The sequence below is a fragment of the Mytilus galloprovincialis genome, chromosome 6 (genome assembly GCF_965363235.1).
Source record: "Mytilus galloprovincialis chromosome 6, xbMytGall1.hap1.1, whole genome shotgun sequence".
Taxonomy (NCBI): domain Eukaryota; kingdom Metazoa; phylum Mollusca; class Bivalvia; order Mytilida; family Mytilidae; genus Mytilus; species Mytilus galloprovincialis.
In genome coordinates, this window is record NC_134843.1 from 2,903,743 (window position 1) to 2,923,801 (window position 20,059).

Sequence of the window (20,059 nt, forward strand, 5' to 3'; positions counted from 1 at the left end):
CCTAGGGTCACTGCACCATCCTGTTTGAGAAATTGGAAACAGTCAAGATCCTCACCCCTTAACCATATATACTCATGTATGGGACTAAATAAAAAATCAAATGAAATATAGGGGAGTCCCTGCGGTCACTCCACCCCTCCTGTTTGAGAACTTGGAAACAGTCGAGATCCCCACTTTTAAATTAAACCATATATTTTCATGTCTGGGACAAAAGAACAAATCAAATGAAATATAGGGTGAGTCCTAAAGGTCACCCTACCCAATCATGCCTGTTTGATAACTTGGAAACATATTAGATCCCCACCCCTCAACCAAATATATTCATGTATTGGACAATATAGCAAATCAAATGAAATATAGGGGAAGTCACTGGGGTCCCCCACCCCCTCCTGTTTGAAAACTTGATAACAGTCGAGATCCCCACCCCTAAACCATATATATTCATGTATGGGACAATATAAAAAATCAAATGAAAAGCAGTGTGTTTTGAGAACTTGTAAAAGAATGAGATACCAACTCTTAAACCATATTCATTCCTGTTTGTCATTTCAAAAAGATTGAATGACATACAAAGTCAATCTAATAGGCGTCACATATGCATATCACTTTGCTAGACCTAACACCTGTCATTTTATTCCAAACTTACACATCATGGACTGGGGTGAAGGTGGGAGTAATTTACATTTACTGTGGGCAGGTCGGTCAGACATCACCATTGATCCCTGTAGTAGTAAACATTTGTCTGATTTGTTTCTCATAACTTTTGTACTGTAGAACACAAACTCAGTTTTCTTTCCAGGGAAGCAAGTCCATTCATACTTTTACAAGCTCGTACTAAAGTCAACTTGAACTACTAGCAGTAAAATAATACGAACATTAACTATAAACTAGAAAAACTGCAATCATTGCGAGTTCGTACCACTGCAGACTCATGACCACAAAAAAAAATATACTTGATATATGCGTTGCTTTTGAAAACCTTGATAAAATATGAATTATTTGCCTTAATGATCAATTCATTAAATGAACATAAATGTACAATTATATATGAATGTTTAATGTTTGTTCTTTTAAATCTTTAAAAAAAAATTGAAGCAACATTGCCACAGTTTTCATAATTATGTTTGCCTTGGTTTTTGGTTAACTGCCTACAGTGCTTACAACGCTTTGCTTGGCTTATATCTCTGACAGTTAAGCATTTAGAGCAACTTTGATGGGTGGCAATAATGTTCATCAGAAAATATTTATCTGCCCTGAAATTTTCAGACGAATCCGACAACCTCTTGTTGGTTTGCTGCCCCTGAGTTAATAGTTTTACGAAAATTTTGCAGTTTTTTGTTATTATCTTAGATATCATTATATTATCTAATAATATCTAATACTATTAATTATGTTTTAACCTAATATTACATGATTTACAAAGCATCAGTAAATTAAGGTGAGCGACACAGGCTCTTGAGATCCTCTAGTTATTTGGAAAAATTATGGTGAAATTATTTATGGGCCTTTGAATTTAATGTTTGAATTCATGTTCTCATTTTTAAAGAAGTATATTTGTGTAGTTTATCAGGTCAAGTTTAACTATATGCTGTATTTAAATCTATTATTTTTTTCTATTTTAGGGATTGTGCAGTGTATTAGATGCAGTTTGTATAGAAGGAAATACAGTGTTAGAACCAAACCTTGATACCGTTTTAGGATTTCTTTTTCCACAAGTATGAAATGAAAATTGGTTAAATATAATGTAGTCGGATGTAGTTATGTGTCATAGCATTTAAAATGAAATGATACCCTTTCTTTACAAATTTGCTCACATGTGCTTAGTTTTCGTCATCTACTTGTCATATTAGTGAAGTGTTAAGTAGGATTCCTTATTCAAATCACATTTACATGTTTTGGTCTAAAATGATTATAATTGGAAGGATAATGATTCAAGGGAGATAATCTGCTTTTTAGATTTTAAGATTTTATAGATATTGGCCATTTGACCTGATAGTCTGACTTACAGATTTGTTTTTAACTGATTTTTAACATGGATTGATAAAAAAGGGAATGTAAAATGACTCCCCCCTTTTTTTTTTACAGATAATTAATCCACCAGACTACAAAAACCCTCAAAGCATAAAGAATCATAATGAAGTTCTTAGATGTTTGGCTATTATAGGTTAGTTTAGTTAAGAATGATTGCTGTTATCAATAACTGTGGATTCATTTATTTTGTTGGGTACCAATTTGCGTGTATTAAGAAAAACTTACATATTCAGTGGATATTCCATTTCATGGATTTGCCTAAGTTTGCATACAAGCCAATAGAAAGTTTGTCATTCGTTTAACATCTTATTTCATGGTTCATCTGTACCATCGAAATCCATGAAAATTGGTATTCAATGCATAAGTATGAATCCACAGTAGTTATTGATATTGTGTCATTTGCAGCTGTTATGTAATCATACATATGTGTAGGGTTCCTTAAGATATTGTGTTTTTATCTTATTGAAATTGTTATTAGGGTCCCGCCAAAGGCGGTCCCCTATAGTGATCAGTCTGTCCGTCCGTCTGTCCGTCCGTCTGTCCGTCTGTCCGTCTGTCCGTCCGTCTGTCCGTCTGTCCGTCTGTCCGTCCGTAACACTTTGTGTCCGCTCCATATCTAGAGAACCATTATGATTTCATACTTTATACTTTACATGTTTATTAACCACCACCAGAGGGCGTGTCATGATGTATGTACAACTTCCTAGGTCAAAGGTCAAGGTCAAAAAACTTTGGTTTCAGTTGACAACCCTGTGTCCTGTGGTGAAGATCGTGTCCGCTCTATATCTTGAGAACCGTTATGATTTCAAAGTTTATACTTGACATGTATATGAACCAACACCAGAGGGTGTGTCATAATTTATGAACGACTGCCTAGGGCATAGTTCAAGGTCAAAAACTTTGGTTTCAGTTGACAACCCCATGTCCTATGGTAAAGATTGTGTCCGCTCTATATCTTGAGAACCGTTATCATTTCAAAGTTTATACTTGACATGTATATAAACCAACACCAAAGGGTGTGTCATATTTATGTGCAACTTCCTAGGTCAAAGGTCAAGGTCAAAAACTTTGGTTTCAGTTGACAACCCCATGTCCTATGGTAAAGATCGTGTCCGCTCTATATCTTGAGAACCTTTATCATTTCAAAGTTTATACTTGACATGTTTATAAACCAACACCAAAGGGTGTGTCATAATTTATTTACAACTTCATAGGTCAAAGGTCAAGGTCAAAAACTTTGATTTCAGTTGACAAACCCATGTCCTATGGTAAAGATACAATTTTTTTATGCACATTATTCACAGCGGGGCCCACAGAGATGGCTCCCATCTCAATGATATCTAGTTTAAAAAAAATTGAATCAGATTGATTATACCAAACATACAGTCATTTGTTTTATACACAATAAAAATATGTTAACTTTCCTACACCTTTTCTGTATGATAGCTTATGACAGAAAGGCACATGTTGATTTTTATCTGGTGTAATAATTATAAAATCAGTGATCAATTTCTTTTTCCTTACAGGTAGAATAAAAAGAGTCTTACCCTTACCAGTATTTACTGTTTTTGATTTGCCATATACCTTTGTTTTAACAACAGTTATTGAATCATCTAGTAGTATTTTTGATAGTTATGTTTCATGATTATGTATATTTTACAGCCAGGTCATTTTCTGGTAAATTGACTGGAATTTTATTTATAGCAGTTTTCTGATAGTTATGTATCATGATTATGTATATTTTACAGCCAGGTCATTTTCTGGTAAATTGACTGGAATTTTATTATCAAAGCTGGAGAGTGGAAATGAGAAGATGAAAATAGGAATGCTGACAGTGTTCAAACATCTTATAAATGCTGCAAGTAAGTTATCTAGACAGTGTATTCTTGACAAAGTGTTTTTCATATATGAAATTGCAAATGTTTAAAATTCTATACACAAACAAAAGTTATCAAAAATATGTGGTACATATATTATTGATAAATTGTTAGCTCTTTCAGAATCTAATGCATTCTGAGTAATATTTCCTTGTGATTGGTTAAAAACATGATTCTCGCTACATTGAAGACCCATTGGTGGCCTTCAGCTGTTGTCTGCTCTATGGTCAGGTTGTTGTCGCTTTAACACATTCCCCATTTCCTTTCTCAATTTTATGATAAACAATAGAAATTCAACCAATGACGTAACTTTATTTTCATTTTGGAACAATGAGATTACCCATAGTCCTTTAGATTCTGAAAAGGTGAATTGACCTTTTATGGTGGCAACTCATTTCTGGTAATAACTAATTCTACTTTTCTGATCACTGAAAGGTACTTTGTCCAAACTAATGATTAATTACTGAAAATTCAGTGGCTGATATTACAAACATATTTTATGGTCATGCACCAAACATTACTGTCAACGTTATTCAGCAAGAGTTTTTACCGTTATTCTTCATGAAAGTACCCTATTAGGACCCTCCTTAAATAGTTAACAATCAAAGTAACTGGTGTAGAGAAGTTGTAAGAGTTCGTTAACATACAAATATTTCAAAGAATCAATGACCAGTTAAAAAGTTAAAAATAAAATAAAAAGAATAAAAGACCATTCTGTTTACAAAATATTATAAATGTTTATATTATATTTTATTTCTAGCGGAATCCATGCAAGACAAACAGGAAGTAGTTGTGTCTGGTCTGAAAATGATGCTCAGTGAACAGAATAACAAGGTAACCATGACAACTTATACAAAGTCTGCTTATTAAGGATTTTTAACCACATCTTTTAAAAAAATCGGTTAGTGCAATATTCAATGCAGCTTTAATACTATATCAACGACATCCATGAAATTGGTACCCAATGAATAATAATGAATCCACAGTAATAACATTAAAAAAAACAAGTATATTTGGCAGTCAGTAACTAACAGCAGGCACTAGACTATCAGGTGCTGCTGGCTTTGGAAAGGCACAGAAAAAACGTGGTTAGTTTAAACAAATGTGTGATCTCTCAGCCCCGCCCCCTAACCTTGGACAGGTTACAACATTATTAGTGACATTGTTATTTAAAAATGCATCAATATATGGATCACATATTTTAATGTGTATTATAGAATATTAATGTAACCTATCTCTTTTTAGTTGAAAAAAGTATTTGCCCAGGTTGTAATTGCCATGGCACATCACGGTTATCTAGAACTTGAAGGAGGACAACAAATGATAGAGTTCATCATTAAACAGTCTGCTCTCAAAAATGACCCTCCGGTAAGTTGAGACAAGCAAGGTAGATTTAGCAGATAGTATAGTTTTTACGGTTGATTTTTTTTAATTTAATTTTTTAATTTTTTTTTTATTTCCAACAATTAAAACATATACCTGACATACATTCATACAATATATTACACGTAAGATATATATAATGTCATTATTATGAATACATCATAATTGGAAATATTTGACATTTTATATAAATGTTGAAATTTAATGCAAAGCCCATTTTAAAGATTTATTTATTTCTTTATGAAATGATCTTTTAAAAAAATTGATATGGGCTTATTTTTGGTCCAATTTTATTTCTTTTTACTATTGATAGCCATAATTCTTGCATTCTTTACCTACCCTCTATATATGATTATTGTTTTGTTTATATTTCAGGGTAAAAAGTCCCCCGATCCTGAGTATGTATCTAACCAAGCGTTACGTACTATGTGTGATCATGTTCTACAGTTACTGACAACCACAGTGGAGGATATGGAACATGTAAGATAATATTAACCGTTACTTTTCACAAGTACTGTTAATTCAGAAATTATTGCAAGATTATTATGCCCCACTCCGAGGGCAATGGGTGCCTAAAAATCAACATTGGCTGTCTCTCTTTTTATTCGTCATTCTGTCTGTCTGTCTTTCCATCTGTTCTTCAATCTGTCTTTTAGTCTGTCCTTCTTTTTGTCTTTCCATCTGTCCTTCTTTATAGCTCACCAGGGCCCACAGGGCCCCATGTGAGCTTATGTCATCACTTGGCGTCCGTCGTCATCGATTGTCTGTCATGGTAAACTATTTAAAAAATCTTCTCCTCTGAAACTACTGGGCCAAATACCTTCAAACTTTAACTAAATGTTCGTTAGGGTATCTAGTTTATAAATTGTACCCGAAGTTTTGATCCATCGACAAACATGGCCACCATGGCTAATAATAGAACATAGGGTTCAAATGCAGTTTTTGGCTTATATCTCAAAAACTAAAGCTTTTAGAGCAAATCTGACATGGGGGAAATTGTTGAATTGGTCATGATTTATTAGCCTTGAAATTTTCAGACGAATCGAACAACTCATTGTTGGGTTGCTGCCACTAAATTGGTAGTTTTATGGAAGTTTTGCAATTTTTTGTTATTATCTTGAATATTATTATAGATAGATATAAACTGTAAACAGCAATAATGTTCAGCAAAGTAAAATCTACAAAAAAGTTAATATGACCAAAATTGAAAATTGACCCCTTAAGGAGTTATTGCCCTTTAAAGACAATTTTAAAACAATTTGTTCATCAAGTTTGACAACATTTAAAAATCTTCTCTGAAATACAGCTGAGCTGTTTGTCTTTCCATCTGTCTTTCTGTCTATCTTTTAGTTGGTCCTTCTGTCTGTTTTTCCATCTGTCCTTTTTTCTGTCTTTTCATCTGTCCTTCTGTCTGTCTTTTCTGTCGTTCTGTCTGTCTTTCCATCCATCCTTCTGTCTATCTTTCCATCTGTCCTTCTGTTTGTCTCTGTCTGTCCTTCTGTCTGTCTTGTCATCCGTTCTTCTGTCCGTCTTTCTTTCTGTCCTTCTGTCTGTCTTTCTGTCTGTCTGTCTGTCTCTGTATTTGTTAATGTGAATAATATGACTGGTTGAGTACTGCATTAATAGGAATTCCCATTCTGAGATCTGATACATATATCAGTAGGCAAATTTTACTGAAATTGCAATAATTATTCTCTTATTTTTTTTCCATTATTCATTAATAGCAAAAACATATGCAAGCAATAACTTCCGAATTTACAGTATTCCGTTACAGTGAAAGTGCTCAACAGAAACTGCAAAGAAGAGAAATGAAAAAAAATAATAATTAGAAAACTAAAGAAAATTTTGAGGCTATACTTGATAATTCTACTAAAAAAATTAGGCACATCATTTAATGAGTATTGCAAAGGTTTTTAACCGGATTTTTGTGACAAAAATGTCAGTTATTGATTTGGGGATGTACGGCGGGCAGTCGGGCGGTCGGGCGGGCGTCAACCAAATGTTGTCCGTGCATTTACTCATGAAACGTTCATCCAAAGCTTTTAAAATTTTAATATGTTGTTACTGACAACAAAATGAAGGTCAAGTTTAAGAATGACGATTTTGACTTTTACCGTTCAGGAGTTATGGTTCTTGAAAGATTGAAAAATGGTGTTTCCAGTCGTGTCCGTGCATTTACACATGAACTGTTCAACCAAAGCTTCCCAAATTTTAACATGTTGTTACTGATGAAAAAATGGAGGTCAAGTTCAAGAATGACGATTTTGACTTTTACCGTTCAGGAGTTATGGTTCTTGAAAGATTGAAAAATGGCATTTCCAGTCGTGTCCGTGCATTTACGCATGAACTGTTCATTCAAAGCTTCCCAAATTTTAATATGTTGTTACTGATGACAAAATGGAGGTCAAGTTCAAGAATGACGATTTTGACTTGTACTGTTCAGGAGTTATGGTTCTTGAAAGATTGAAAAATGGCATTTCCAGTCGTGTCCGTGCATTTACTCATGAACTGTTCAACCAAAGCTTTTCAAATTTTAATATGTTGATACTGATGAAAAAATGGAGGTCAAGTTCAATAATGTCGATTTTGACTTTTACCGTTCAGGAGTTATGGTTCTTGAAAGATAAAAAAATGGCGTTTCCATACATGTTGTTGCATTTACTCATGAACCATTCAATCTAAGCTCTTTCAAATTTTAATATGTTGATACTGATGACAAAATGCAGGTCAAATTTGATATTGACGATTTTCACTTTCACTGTTCATCAGTTATGGTTCTTGTGATATTGCCAGGACACAAATAAATGTTAATAAATCCGGTTTGCTGTCGTTGTGACAGCCTCTTGTTTGAGAATAAACCCAAGAAACTTTTCTTTATAATTTTCAACAATTTAAACAATCTTTCAACAAAATTACAAATCTTTGGCCTATGGGCTGAACTATTGATTATATACTGACTTAGACAGCACCTTTTTTTCTAAACATGTTTATGAAAATGTTTCAATTTATTTTTTATATATATTTAGGTTTTATGGCCATATTTGTTAGAATTAATTGTCCCTGAACAATATACAGAGGCTCAAGGAGTAGTATGCAAATGTTTGTCTCACTTGGCTACTAAAAAAAGGAAAGAACAAACAGAAGATTATGAGATAGATTTTGAAACCCAAGGTTAGTTATATACCAATGCTTAATATTCCTTTAACAAACTAACCTTAATTGTTATGCAAATGTTTGTCTCACTTGGCTACTAAAAAAAGAAGGAACAAACAGAAGATTATGAGATAAATTTTGAAACTCTGTGAGTGTTATGCCAACGCTTAATATTGCTGTAAGAAGATCACATTAAAAAAAAAAATGCCTCTAATAACTGTCTGTAAATTGTCCTTTGTGTCTTTGCCACTGGACATTAAACAGCCAACAATCAATCAATAAATCCTTTGATTTCATGGAACTTTTTACTGCCCAGTAGGTGTAAACCAATTAAGGGTCTTCCTTTAAGAGCTTGTCTCACAGAAAACCATGCAAAAGTGTCCAGGAGTGAATTTCTTGTAATCTCTTTGAAATTTGGTACACAAAACACTTAGGCCATGCAAATATCACTTTGGTTAAATTTTATCGGATAGCCAAGATTTGCAGTGCCATCTATGTTTCATTTATTGTAAAATTTCAGCTAATATTCCCAAACCAGAAGCTTTGATAGCTAGACTGATGGTACTAGCAGGACGACCACAAAATGGTAGAAACAGAGGGATTCATGTACTCACATTAATGCAGGGACTGGTTCCTAATTTAAATGAAAATCTGGTAGAGCTATGGGACACTGTTATACCTAAACTAATCCAGTATTTGGAAGGTGAGATACTTGCCCTTGAGCATTGTTTAATGAGTGTTTACAAACAATGAAACATAATAAATTGATTTGAGACTTGGTCTTAGTTGCTGTATGTTTGAATAGTTATCAAAGGTACTTGGATTATAATTTAATACGCCAGACGCGCGTTTTCATCTACATAAGACTCATCAGTGTGAATGTGTATGAAAATAAGATGTGGTATGAAACAACCTTCCACAGGCAACCAAAATGACATAGAAGGTAGCAACTATAGGTTATTGTACATCATTCAACAACAATCAAAACCCATACCACAATATGACATAGTCAGCTATGTATATTTTGTAAGATGTATAGCCTATTACCTTTCTTTTTACACTCCAGTAATCCGGTTTATATCTAGTTTCAGAAATATCTGTTGTTTAGAAATTATATATATTAAACAAACTATATATTACATAAAATTCATTAAATGAAGACATACAGGTATTATTCAACCTTGACTTCAGTTAAACTTAGACATTGTAATTGAAATAAGATAGTTTATAGTGTTTCTTTTTGAAAAATATTTTTCACTACAAATTATTTTTTGTTTGATGAATTGTAAAACTTATGTTCTTCCTCCTATATTTTGTTCCTAGCCAGTTCATAAATAGCTACAATTGTTGTTTCTGGTTTAAACATATTTATTGAATACTTGTGAAGCTGACCTCTATGGTTTTATTTTAGATGCCAGTAAAGAAGATACTTGGAACCAGAAGAATTGGGAGGATTTGTCTCTTAAGGTATGAGGCCCCTTATGGGGATGTTCAAGTTATCACATAATTTTAAATGGTTTGCCAAAGCTATCACATAATCATTAATTATTTTTTTAAACAAGATAATCAAATAATCAAAAATACAGTCCTAGATTATCAAATAATCAAATTATCATGAAATATTTGGTCTGGTAATTAAATAATCACTATAATGGCCAAGAAATCATATCATCAAAAATCCCATGAGGAGGCTCAGGTATGAAAAACAAACATTTTAAAATTGAAATTCCATTATCAGTATGATCCCTTGATATCTGTTATAATGATTTTAAGGTGGTACCCAACACTTTAACTAAAATTAATTTGGCTCGTTTAATTTTCATAAAATTTTGACAAGGTATTTACTTTGACCCTTTGACAAAAATATAAAAATTTCAAAAAATTTGAACCAACCGTTTTATCAGAAAAATTACACTGGTTATATAGCAGTTTGACAAACACTTATTTTGATCATTGAGAAGCTTAATATTCCCTTAACAACACAATGTAATTAAAACGTTTAGCTGATTTTACAGAGTTTTCTCCCTGTAGTGTTAGGTACCACCTTAATTGATAAATTGTAATTTACTTATTCACATGCATTTGTTGAAGCAAAGATTATCATGATAGAATTATTTGGCTTCACTTTCAGTTGCTAAGTAAAAGTTTAGATGTGGTTGACAATGAAGAATGGATAGCCGAGCTTGGAGAAGTATTCGGACAACAGATACCTATGTATAATAATTATCCAGACGAAAAGGTAAGATATTTACTGTGTATTATTCATTGGATACCAATTTTACATAGATTTTGTGGGTACAAGTAAACAATGAAATTAAATGTTCAACAAATGACATATTTTACATAGGCTTGTACACAGACCTTGACAAAACCATGAAATTAGATATCCACAAACATGCAAGTTTTCCTTAATACATGAAAATAGGTACCCACGAAAATAAATGAATCTACAGTATATATAATGGTACACCTTATCGCCATTATGAAATCTGCACTGGTTGACCTGAGAATCTGTGCTGCTTGAACTATTGATGTCAAACAACAATCACTTTTCATTGTGGTCTCGGATATTTTGTATTATAACGTCAAAATTTGTTTTTACTTAAATTATTATGTCTAAAAAGTTTAAAATTGTTTTTTTTATTCCAGAACTTCATGTATAAATGTCTTGGTGTGATTACAAGAAAATCAACAAAGAAAGATTTTGTAGGAAAACATTTAGATTTAATATTTGGTTCAGTGAAGCATTCAGATCAGACGGAGAGGGAGGTAGGTTCATTTGATTTTTAACCAGATTTTTGTGACAAAAATATCGGTTATTGATTTGGGGATGTACGGCGGGCGGCCGGGCGGGCATCAATCAAATGTTGTCCGTGCATTAATTCATGAACCGTTCAACCAAAGCTTTTAAAATTTTAATATGTTGTTACTGACAACTAAATGAAGGTCAAGTTCAATAATGGCGATTTTGACTTTTACCGTTCAGGAGTTATGGTTCTTGAAAGATTGAAAAATGGAGTTTCCAGTCGTGTCCTTGCATTTACGCATGAACTGTTCTACCAAAGCTTCCCGAATTTTAATATGTTGTTACCAATGACAAAATGGAGGTCAAGTTCAATAATGACGATTTTGACTTTTACGGTTCAGGAGTTATGGTTCTTGAAAGATTGAAAAATGGAGTTTCCAGTCGTGTCCGTGCATTTACGCATGAACAGTTCTACCAAAGCTTCCCAAATTTTAATATATTGTTACTGATGACAAAATGGAGGTCAAGTTCAATAATGACAATTTTGACTTTTACCGTTCAGGAGTTATGGTTCTTGAAATATTGAAAAATGGTGTTTCCAGTCGTGTCCGTGCATTTTCTCATAAACCATTCAACCAAAGCTTTTGAAATTTTTATATGTTGTTACTGATGACAAAATAGAGGTCAAGTTAAATAATGACGATTTTGACTTTTACCGTTCAGGAGTTATGGTTCTTGAAAGATCGTAAAATGGCGTTTCCATTCACGTTGTTGCATTTACTAATGAACCATTCAATCTAAGCTTTTCAAATTTTAATATGTTGATACTGACTACAAAATGGAGGTCAAATTTGATATTGACGATTTTCACTTTCAGCATTTATCAGTTATGGTTCTTGTGATATTGCCAGGACACAAATAAATGTTAATAAATCCGGTTTGCTGTCGTTGTGACAGCCTCTTGTTAAAGACTTCATTGTAAACTGTTGCTTTATTTTTTGCATCAATTATCTTAGTTTAGGGCTCTTAATATCCTTCTGTGCAACAATTTCAGAACTTGTTGTTTCAATGTTTTCAATTGGTAGAGTTATAGTTCTTGTGAGCAGTGAAAAGAAAAATAGAGTTTTCCAGCGCTGTAAATGTGAAGATAACATTAAAAATATATAAATATTGTTGAAGATATAAGTTGGTGATAGGGTTCAATGAAAACTGAAATGAGTGGAACACAGGAGGAGTTCACACATACACCTTCAGTTCTATTGTACAATCTAAGGATTGTGTATTTTTTAAATGTATTTTAAACTGATTAAGATATGCTATAGCATCATTTGTTTAATTGTCAAATACATTTAAATAGGTACAGTGATATACAATAGGTACAGTGATATACAATAGGTACAGTGATATACAATAGGTACAGTGATATACAAAATGTACTGAAAGCATTGGATTTGGCATTATGAATTATATTTTTATATCAACAGGGATGTGCTATAGCGATGGGGTTCTGTGCTGCTTCACATTTATTGTATTTTATTTTTACAGGGATGTGCTATAGCAATGGGATTCTGTGCTGCTTCACATTTAGATGCTGTACTTTCCAAATTAGAATCTGTTGCTAAAACAGAACTTCAGCAGAAATCCTCAGGATTGTTTAGTTTTATGAAGGTAAGTGTAATATTTGTGTCAATTTGATAAATTAGAGCTATTTTACAATTATAAAATCATTGAAAATTGAATAGTTTGCATTCTTGAAGTGTTTGAACCTTACAAAAAAATTAGCATCTTCAGACTATGCCAAGAGCATAGTTTTTGTATGGATAAATAAAATATTGAGATTTGATTTACAAATTATATATCAGTTTTTCAACGTTATTTACCAGTACAATGTATGGGTCAGTCTTATCTGACATATTTAGTATTAAGCCTATATGTCATGAGGTTTTTTAGCTCACCTGTCCCGAAGGGACAAGTGAGCTTATGCCATCACTTGGCGTCCGTCTTCGTCCGTCGTCGTCGTAAACTATTTCAAGAATCTTCTCCTCTGAAACTACTGGGCCAAATACTTTCAAACTTTAACTGAATGTTCCTTAGGATATCTTATTTATAAATTGTATCCGAAGTTTTGATCTATCAACAAACATGGTCGCCATTGCTAAAAATAGAACATAGGGGTCAAATGCAGTTTTTGGCTTATAACTCAAAAACCAAAGCATTTAGAGCAAATCTGACATGGGGTAATATTGTTTATCAGGTCAAGATCTATCTGCCCTGAAATTTTCAGATGAATCAGACAACCCGTTGTTGGGTTGCTGCCCCTGAATTGGTAATTTTAAGGAAATTTTGCTGTTTTTGGTTATTATCTTGAATATTATTATAGATAGAGATAAACTGTTAACAGGAATAATGTTCAGCAAAGTAAGATTTACAAATAAGTCAACATGACGGAAATGGTCAGTTGACCCCTTTAGGAGTTATAGCCCTTTATAGTCAATTTTTAACCATTTTTCGTAAATCTTAGTAATCTTTTACAAAAATCTTCTCCTCTGAAACTACTGGGCCAAATACTTCCAAACTTTAACTGAATGTTCCTTAGGGTATCTAGTTTGTAAATTTTATCCGAAGTTATGATCTATCAACAAACATGGTCGCCATTGCTAAAAATAGAACATAGGGGTCAAATGCAGTTTTTGGCTTATAACTCAAAAACCAAAGCATTTAGAGCAAATCTGACATGGGGTAATATTGTTTATCAGGTCAAGATCTATCTGCCCTGAAATTTTCAGATGAATCAGACAACCTGTTGTTGGGTTGCTGCCCCTGAATTGGTAATTTTAAGGAAATTTTGCTGTTTTTGGTTATTATCTTGAATATTATTATAGATAGAGATAAACTGTTAACAGGAATAATGTTCAGCAAAGTAAGATTTACAAATAAGTCAACATGACGGAAATGGTCAGTTGACCCCTTTAGGAGTTATAGCCCTTTATAGTCAATTTTTAACCATTTTTCGTAAATCTTAGTAATCTTTTACAAAAATCTTCTCCTCTGAAACTACTGGGCCAAATACTTCCAAACTTTAAATGAATGTTCCTTAGGGTATCTAGTTTGTAAATTGTATCCGAAGTTATGATCTATCAACAAACATGGTCGCCATTGCTAAAAATAGAACATAGGGGTCAAATGCAGTTTTTGGCTTATAACTCAAAAACCAAAGCATTTAGAGCAAATCTGACATGGGGTAATATTGTTTATCAGGTCAAGATCTATCTGCCCTGAAATTTTCAGATGAATCAGACAACCTGTTGTTGGGTTGCTGCCCCTGAATTGATAATTTTAAGGAAATTTTGCTGTTTTTGTTTATTATCTTGAATATAATTATAGATAGAAATAAACTGTAAACAGCAATAATGTTCAGCAAAGTAAGATCTTCAATTAAGTCAATTTGACCAAAATTGTCAATTGACCCCTTAAGGAGTTATTGCCCTTTAAAGACTTTTTTCACAATTTGTTCATCATGTTGACTTACTTTAAAAAATCTTCTCCTTTGAAACTGCTGTATCAATTTCAGCCAAACTTAGGCTAAATGAGTTTCAGAGTATCTAGTATAAATTTTATATTTTATTTCCTTGTATGTCAAGAAACATAGCTCCTATGGCTAAAATAGAACATAGGAGAAAATGATTATTTTTTTTGGCTTTTGAAGAAAATAGGACGATCCAAAAAACATTTAAATAAATTGAAAAGCCAAAATAATCATTGATGAGAGATTTAACCAAAAGAATTAAGGTGAGCGATTCAGGCTCTTGAGAGCCTCTTGTTCATAATGCTTTTAGCTAGTCTCACTAGACTTACAAATTTATTTCTCTGACTTAAGGTGGTACCCAACACTTTCACTAAAATTAATTTGGCTCGTTTAATTTTTATAAAATTTTGTCAAAATATTTACTTTGACCCTTTAACAAAAATATAAAAAAAAAAAAAAAAAAAAAAAAACCAACCATTTTAACAGAAAAATTACACTGGTTATATAGCAGTTTGACAAACATCAATTTTGATCATTGAGAAGCCTAATATTCCTTTTACAACACAACATAATTAAAACGTTTAGCTGACTTTACAGAGTTATCTCCCTGTAGTGTTAGGTACCACCTTAATGATGTTTACAATTTATAATGTATGGAAAATGCAACATTTCAAACAGGTTGAAAAACAATGAAAAATAATTAACTCACTAACAACTAATGTTATTTCAAATAGATAGGTTTTGCTGCAAAAAAGGTTAGTAAACCTGCTTCAGATATAAATATAAATCTAAGCAGACTTGGTATAGAATAAAAATATTATTGTAATAATGGCCATCTTTTCTTCATGCTCCTGTTTTGATTTTAATGGAAGTTTAGCATGTTGATAATGATATGAATTTTTATGAGACTGTTATTAACAACTAGTGCAGTAAATATAGGCAGATAAGAGCTTCTTCTGTACTACTCAGTTAATGGTTTTTATTAGTTGCTCTTCATTTGAACAGTATAATATTTTGTTTGCATTTTTCTGTTTTTTATTGTTGTTTGCCAAAGTTACCTTCATTTATACATCTATTTATTATTTTGATATTTGACAGTAAATAGTAATTCTATGAAATTGTTTTCAAATTGCCATCTGATGTCGAATATTAAGAAGATACAGTACTGATGATTCATCGTTATTTGTTGGATACCAATTTAAGTGGATTTCATTGGTCAATGTGAACCATGAATTTAAGGTGGTACCTAACACTACAGGGAGATAACTCTGTAAAATCAGCTAAGCGTTTTAAATACATTGTGTTGTTAAGGGAATATTAAACTTGTTAATAATCAAAATAAGCAGTTTGTCAAACTGCTATATAACCAGTGTAATTTTTCTGATAAAATGGTCGGGTTCAAAATTTTTGAAATTTTTATATTTTTGTCAAAGAGTCAAAGTAAATACTTTGTCCATATTTTATGAAAATTAAACGAGCCAAATGAATTTTAGTGAAAGTGTTGGGTACCACCTTAAATGTTCAACAAAGTACAAGTTTTCTATTGGCTTTTATGCAGACTTTGACAAAACCATGAAATGAATATCTACAATAATACAATGGCTTCAACCCACTACAATTGGTACCCTTGAAAATGCAATTTTTCCACAATCAACAATATTTGGTACCCAAAAAAACAAGTTAGTTGACTATATAATGCAAGACTCCTCTCATACTCCCACCATTTAGCTGCTGATTGTCACACATACTTTATGTGAACAGGCCTTCTGTTATATATATTTTTGTCATAAGGCAACTCTTTTACAAAACTACTGTAACCTCTATCTTTCTGTATGCTTATCTGTTTGGGAATTACCAATTGTGCTTTCTTTAAATACTGTTGATTAGATTAGATGTACATGTATTACTTTTTAAATACAATTCAAAGTGGCCTTGTTTTAAACATGGCATTAGTAACGTAATTATAAACCCGGGCTGCTGTAATAAGAAAATAATTGGACGTGGTATGATTGCTAATGAGATAATTATAATTTCAGTAGTCATAACCTGTTAAAATATTACAAATCCATGTATTAGATTATCAAATGATGAAAGAAAGGCTGTTGAGGACAACAAGGATATTGACTGTGATCTGATATTATAGTATCTAGTAGTAGTATGATAAATTTGTAAATCGTTAAGAAAACTAAGGTTCCAACTCTATCAAAGAAAGTTGATCTGAGATGGTTTCTTGATAGGTCCTTTTTGGTCATAAGTTTCTCTTGTATTTAAGTAGGTATAGATCTTTGTTTTTCAAATTTTAGTGTTTGAGCATGCTGATGAAGTTTTATCCCAAACATGCTTCAGATTCATCACATTAAACTTATCATAAAGTGTTATTTTTCTATGTAAAAAAAAAGATGAAAAATGTTTTCTCATTTTAGGGTGAGAAGTCGGAAGTTGATATAGAAAGGACAAAAGCTACATTGATGCTGTGTTATGGTTTTGTAGCCTTGTTTTCTCCAGTATCTCTTATTGTGTCCAGAATGGAAGCTACAATCCTTAGAAGTATTCAGCCATACTTTGCCAATGTTAAGGTAATTATATTTTTGTGTTATTATAATCACATATTTTAACTACCGTATTCAGTCTCATATAGTACGCAGTTATGTATAATCACACATTCTGACTAAATTATAAACTTGAAGAAGTTGCAAGATACTTGTTAAAGCACATGTTTTGGGAAATGTAAAATAAATACTGGAAAAAATATTAATGTGAACATTTTTATTATTTTGAATTGAAGCATTGTGATAAAGTTTTATAAATTGTTTGAAGACCACACATGGACTACAACCAATATTATAGGAATGTCTTGTTAACTGTGTGATATAAAAAATGACGCTGAAACTGTGTTTTACAACTAAAATCACTAATATATGAAAAAGTTTTGCAAGCTGTCTATCTTATTTTAATTTTATGAAGAGCTATTTAAAAAGTATCAGGTGTTGAAACAAAAATATAAGATAAAGTTAACTGAAGTGAATTATGTCACCTGAACTTCAATGATTTCAATGCTGAACAAATTGGATAAAAAGCTGTAGATTAAGTTAAAATTGAACTGATCATTTGCAGGAAAATTCATTAATACTTTTATATGTTTGATTTTTATAAGTTTGAATACAACTATATCTGAACTATAATGTTGATACTGTTTCTGAAAAGGATATTGGATATTGACTCAAAGTGTTTCAATGTGTTGAAACCTTATTGTGAAAATTATGTGAAAAACACTGTTGACAACTCAAGTGTTGTGAGATACATACATGTAGTAGTGAGGTTGTCATAATGATACAGGTGAATGGTTATACACATTAGCAGAACACAAAGTGTTTATTTTTTTGAGAATAATTGATTTTTAAGTGGTTGATTTATCAAGTTGGATTAAAATAGAAAAAATGGATATTAAATTGAAATGAAATCAGTTTATTAGTATTTATTTACAGGATGCGCACAATCTAGAACTTAGACGATGTTTAATCAGGACAATCGAATTGATTGGAAAAGCTTTTGATCCTAAGATAATGAAGAAATCACATTCATTCATACCAAAGCAAAAATTCATATCTTCAGTTAAGGTAATTAAGAATTGTGTTTGTTTTTATGGTAATCTTATGTAAAATGGAGAAAGAAGAGATTTTGTTAATTTCTGTGTTTATCAATACTTTTTATGATAAATTTATAACTTTTTTAGACCGAATGATTTAAGTAATTTTCAATGTGATTTTTGATCAATATTTACTTACAACACAGACTCAAAGGGATATTTGATTTAAGTTTATGCAGTATCATATAAAAATTAAAATTTTGAGTAAAATTTACTTCAAAGAGTTATCTCCCTTGTTTTATAAGAAGTTTTTTTGGAAAAAAAAGAGACATTTTAAAATCATTATGATTTTTTTTCTGAACCTGTTTATTTGTTTATCTTTTTTTTTTTTTAATTTCATTTGTATGAGATGATGACAGTACAAATTGGATTTAAATTAAAACATTATAAATATTGAAAATTAAGACAAAATATTTATTCTTGAAAAAAATCTTTTCTTTTCTCCATTTTCATGGAAAACCATCAATTAATTGCATGTAGTATTTGTTTTATGTATTTATTTTGGTTTGGTTTGTCAGGATACATCAGTAAAACAAAACCTAATTCGCACACTCGACTTGATTGGTGATGCGCTACATCCAGATCATCTTAAAACAACATATAATTTTAGTAACCGTGGCGAGTTTATTACTCATCTGCAGGTATATACTGGACCTTTTTTTCCAAATTCATTGTTTCAGAATCTTAAGGATTATGGGTAATCTAATTGTTGTACACCAAAATCAAAATAATTTTATGCCATTGACTGGTTATCCATTGTTTAGGATGTTGTAAGCCAATCACAATGTTTTGGTGTGAGATTTTGATTTTTTTTTCTAAAATCTTTTAAATTCTGAAACAATGAATTGCACGATAGCAAACCATTATCACAAACCTTTGTCTAAGAAAGATATCTAGTCTGGCTTTATTGACTTTACCACTCCTTCATAATGAATATAACTATTAACTGTACTGTAATTTATAATTTTTTCATACTTTTAACCTTTTTCTCTAGTAGAATTTATTAACACAAAATACAAATTTATTATTCTAAAATGAGGTGTTGAACTGATCTCTTTCAAGACCTAAATTGAATATGTTTTGTCCTTGAAATTACTAATAAGTTATCTCCCCTTGATAAATCAGATTTTTACATCTTCGAATAAATCTGTAAATCTAGTGTATGACTGAAGATTTTTTCTTGTGTATCACAAAATTATATTTTTGCAATTGTATGACTAATATATAAGATTCATGAATTCTTAGTTCTGTCTTAAATTTTGATGTGAGCCAAGGCTCTATTTTGAAGACTGTACTTTGACCTATAATGGTTGTTCTTTTACAAATTGTGACTTGAATGGAGAGTTGCCTCATTACAGTATTTATGTATAGTATTAATAATAGAGGCAAAAATTACAAGTTTGAATAGCTTTGCAATTGATCAAAACAGACTTTCAGATAACCTACATCAAACCTTTCTGTTGATTTTCCCATGTTTGTAAGATTTCCAATTAACCCCTTCAATACAATGTTTCCACCAACAGCACACTTGTAAATTGTCTGTACATGTTTCCACTATTGATTCTTATCGTATGTTTTAGTGATATAAAGCTTAAAAGTCATTGTCCAACTATTGTTACAAATTTTTATGTCCCTCCTATGATATGAGACAGCATTATGCTTTCTTGTTTGTATGTTTGTCTATGCATCCTATCATC

General features: G+C 31.7%; 1 protein-coding gene across 4 annotated transcripts in view; it reads left to right on the forward strand.

The window, feature by feature from the left end:
* The window catches only part of LOC143078711 (maestro heat-like repeat-containing protein family member 1), a 66,889-nt gene that overhangs the window by 21,006 nt on the left and 25,824 nt on the right, over positions 1-20,059 (forward strand). The window contains exons 8-22 of one of the 4 annotated variants that reach the window (XM_076253630.1): positions 1,623-1,715; positions 2,086-2,164; positions 3,780-3,893; positions 4,669-4,742; positions 5,154-5,276; positions 5,667-5,771; positions 8,318-8,462; positions 8,965-9,147; positions 9,856-9,911; positions 10,576-10,683; positions 11,094-11,213; positions 12,736-12,858; positions 15,451-15,471; positions 17,140-17,292; positions 18,202-18,333. In XM_076253630.1, coding sequence (XP_076109745.1) covers positions 1,623-1,715; positions 2,086-2,164; positions 3,780-3,893; positions 4,669-4,742; positions 5,154-5,276; positions 5,667-5,771; positions 8,318-8,462; positions 8,965-9,147; positions 9,856-9,911; positions 10,576-10,683; positions 11,094-11,213; positions 12,736-12,858; positions 15,451-15,471; positions 17,140-17,292; positions 18,202-18,333 — 1,629 coding nt within the window. Of the gene's footprint in view, positions 1-1,622; positions 1,716-2,085; positions 2,165-3,779; positions 3,894-4,668; positions 4,743-5,153; positions 5,277-5,666; positions 5,772-8,317; positions 8,463-8,964; positions 9,148-9,855; positions 9,912-10,575; positions 10,684-11,093; positions 11,214-12,735; positions 12,859-15,450; positions 15,472-17,139; positions 17,293-18,201; positions 18,334-18,880; positions 19,004-20,059 lie in introns of all 4 variants that reach the window. The other 3 variants (XM_076253631.1, XM_076253632.1, XM_076253633.1) reach the window with 3 other exon arrangements.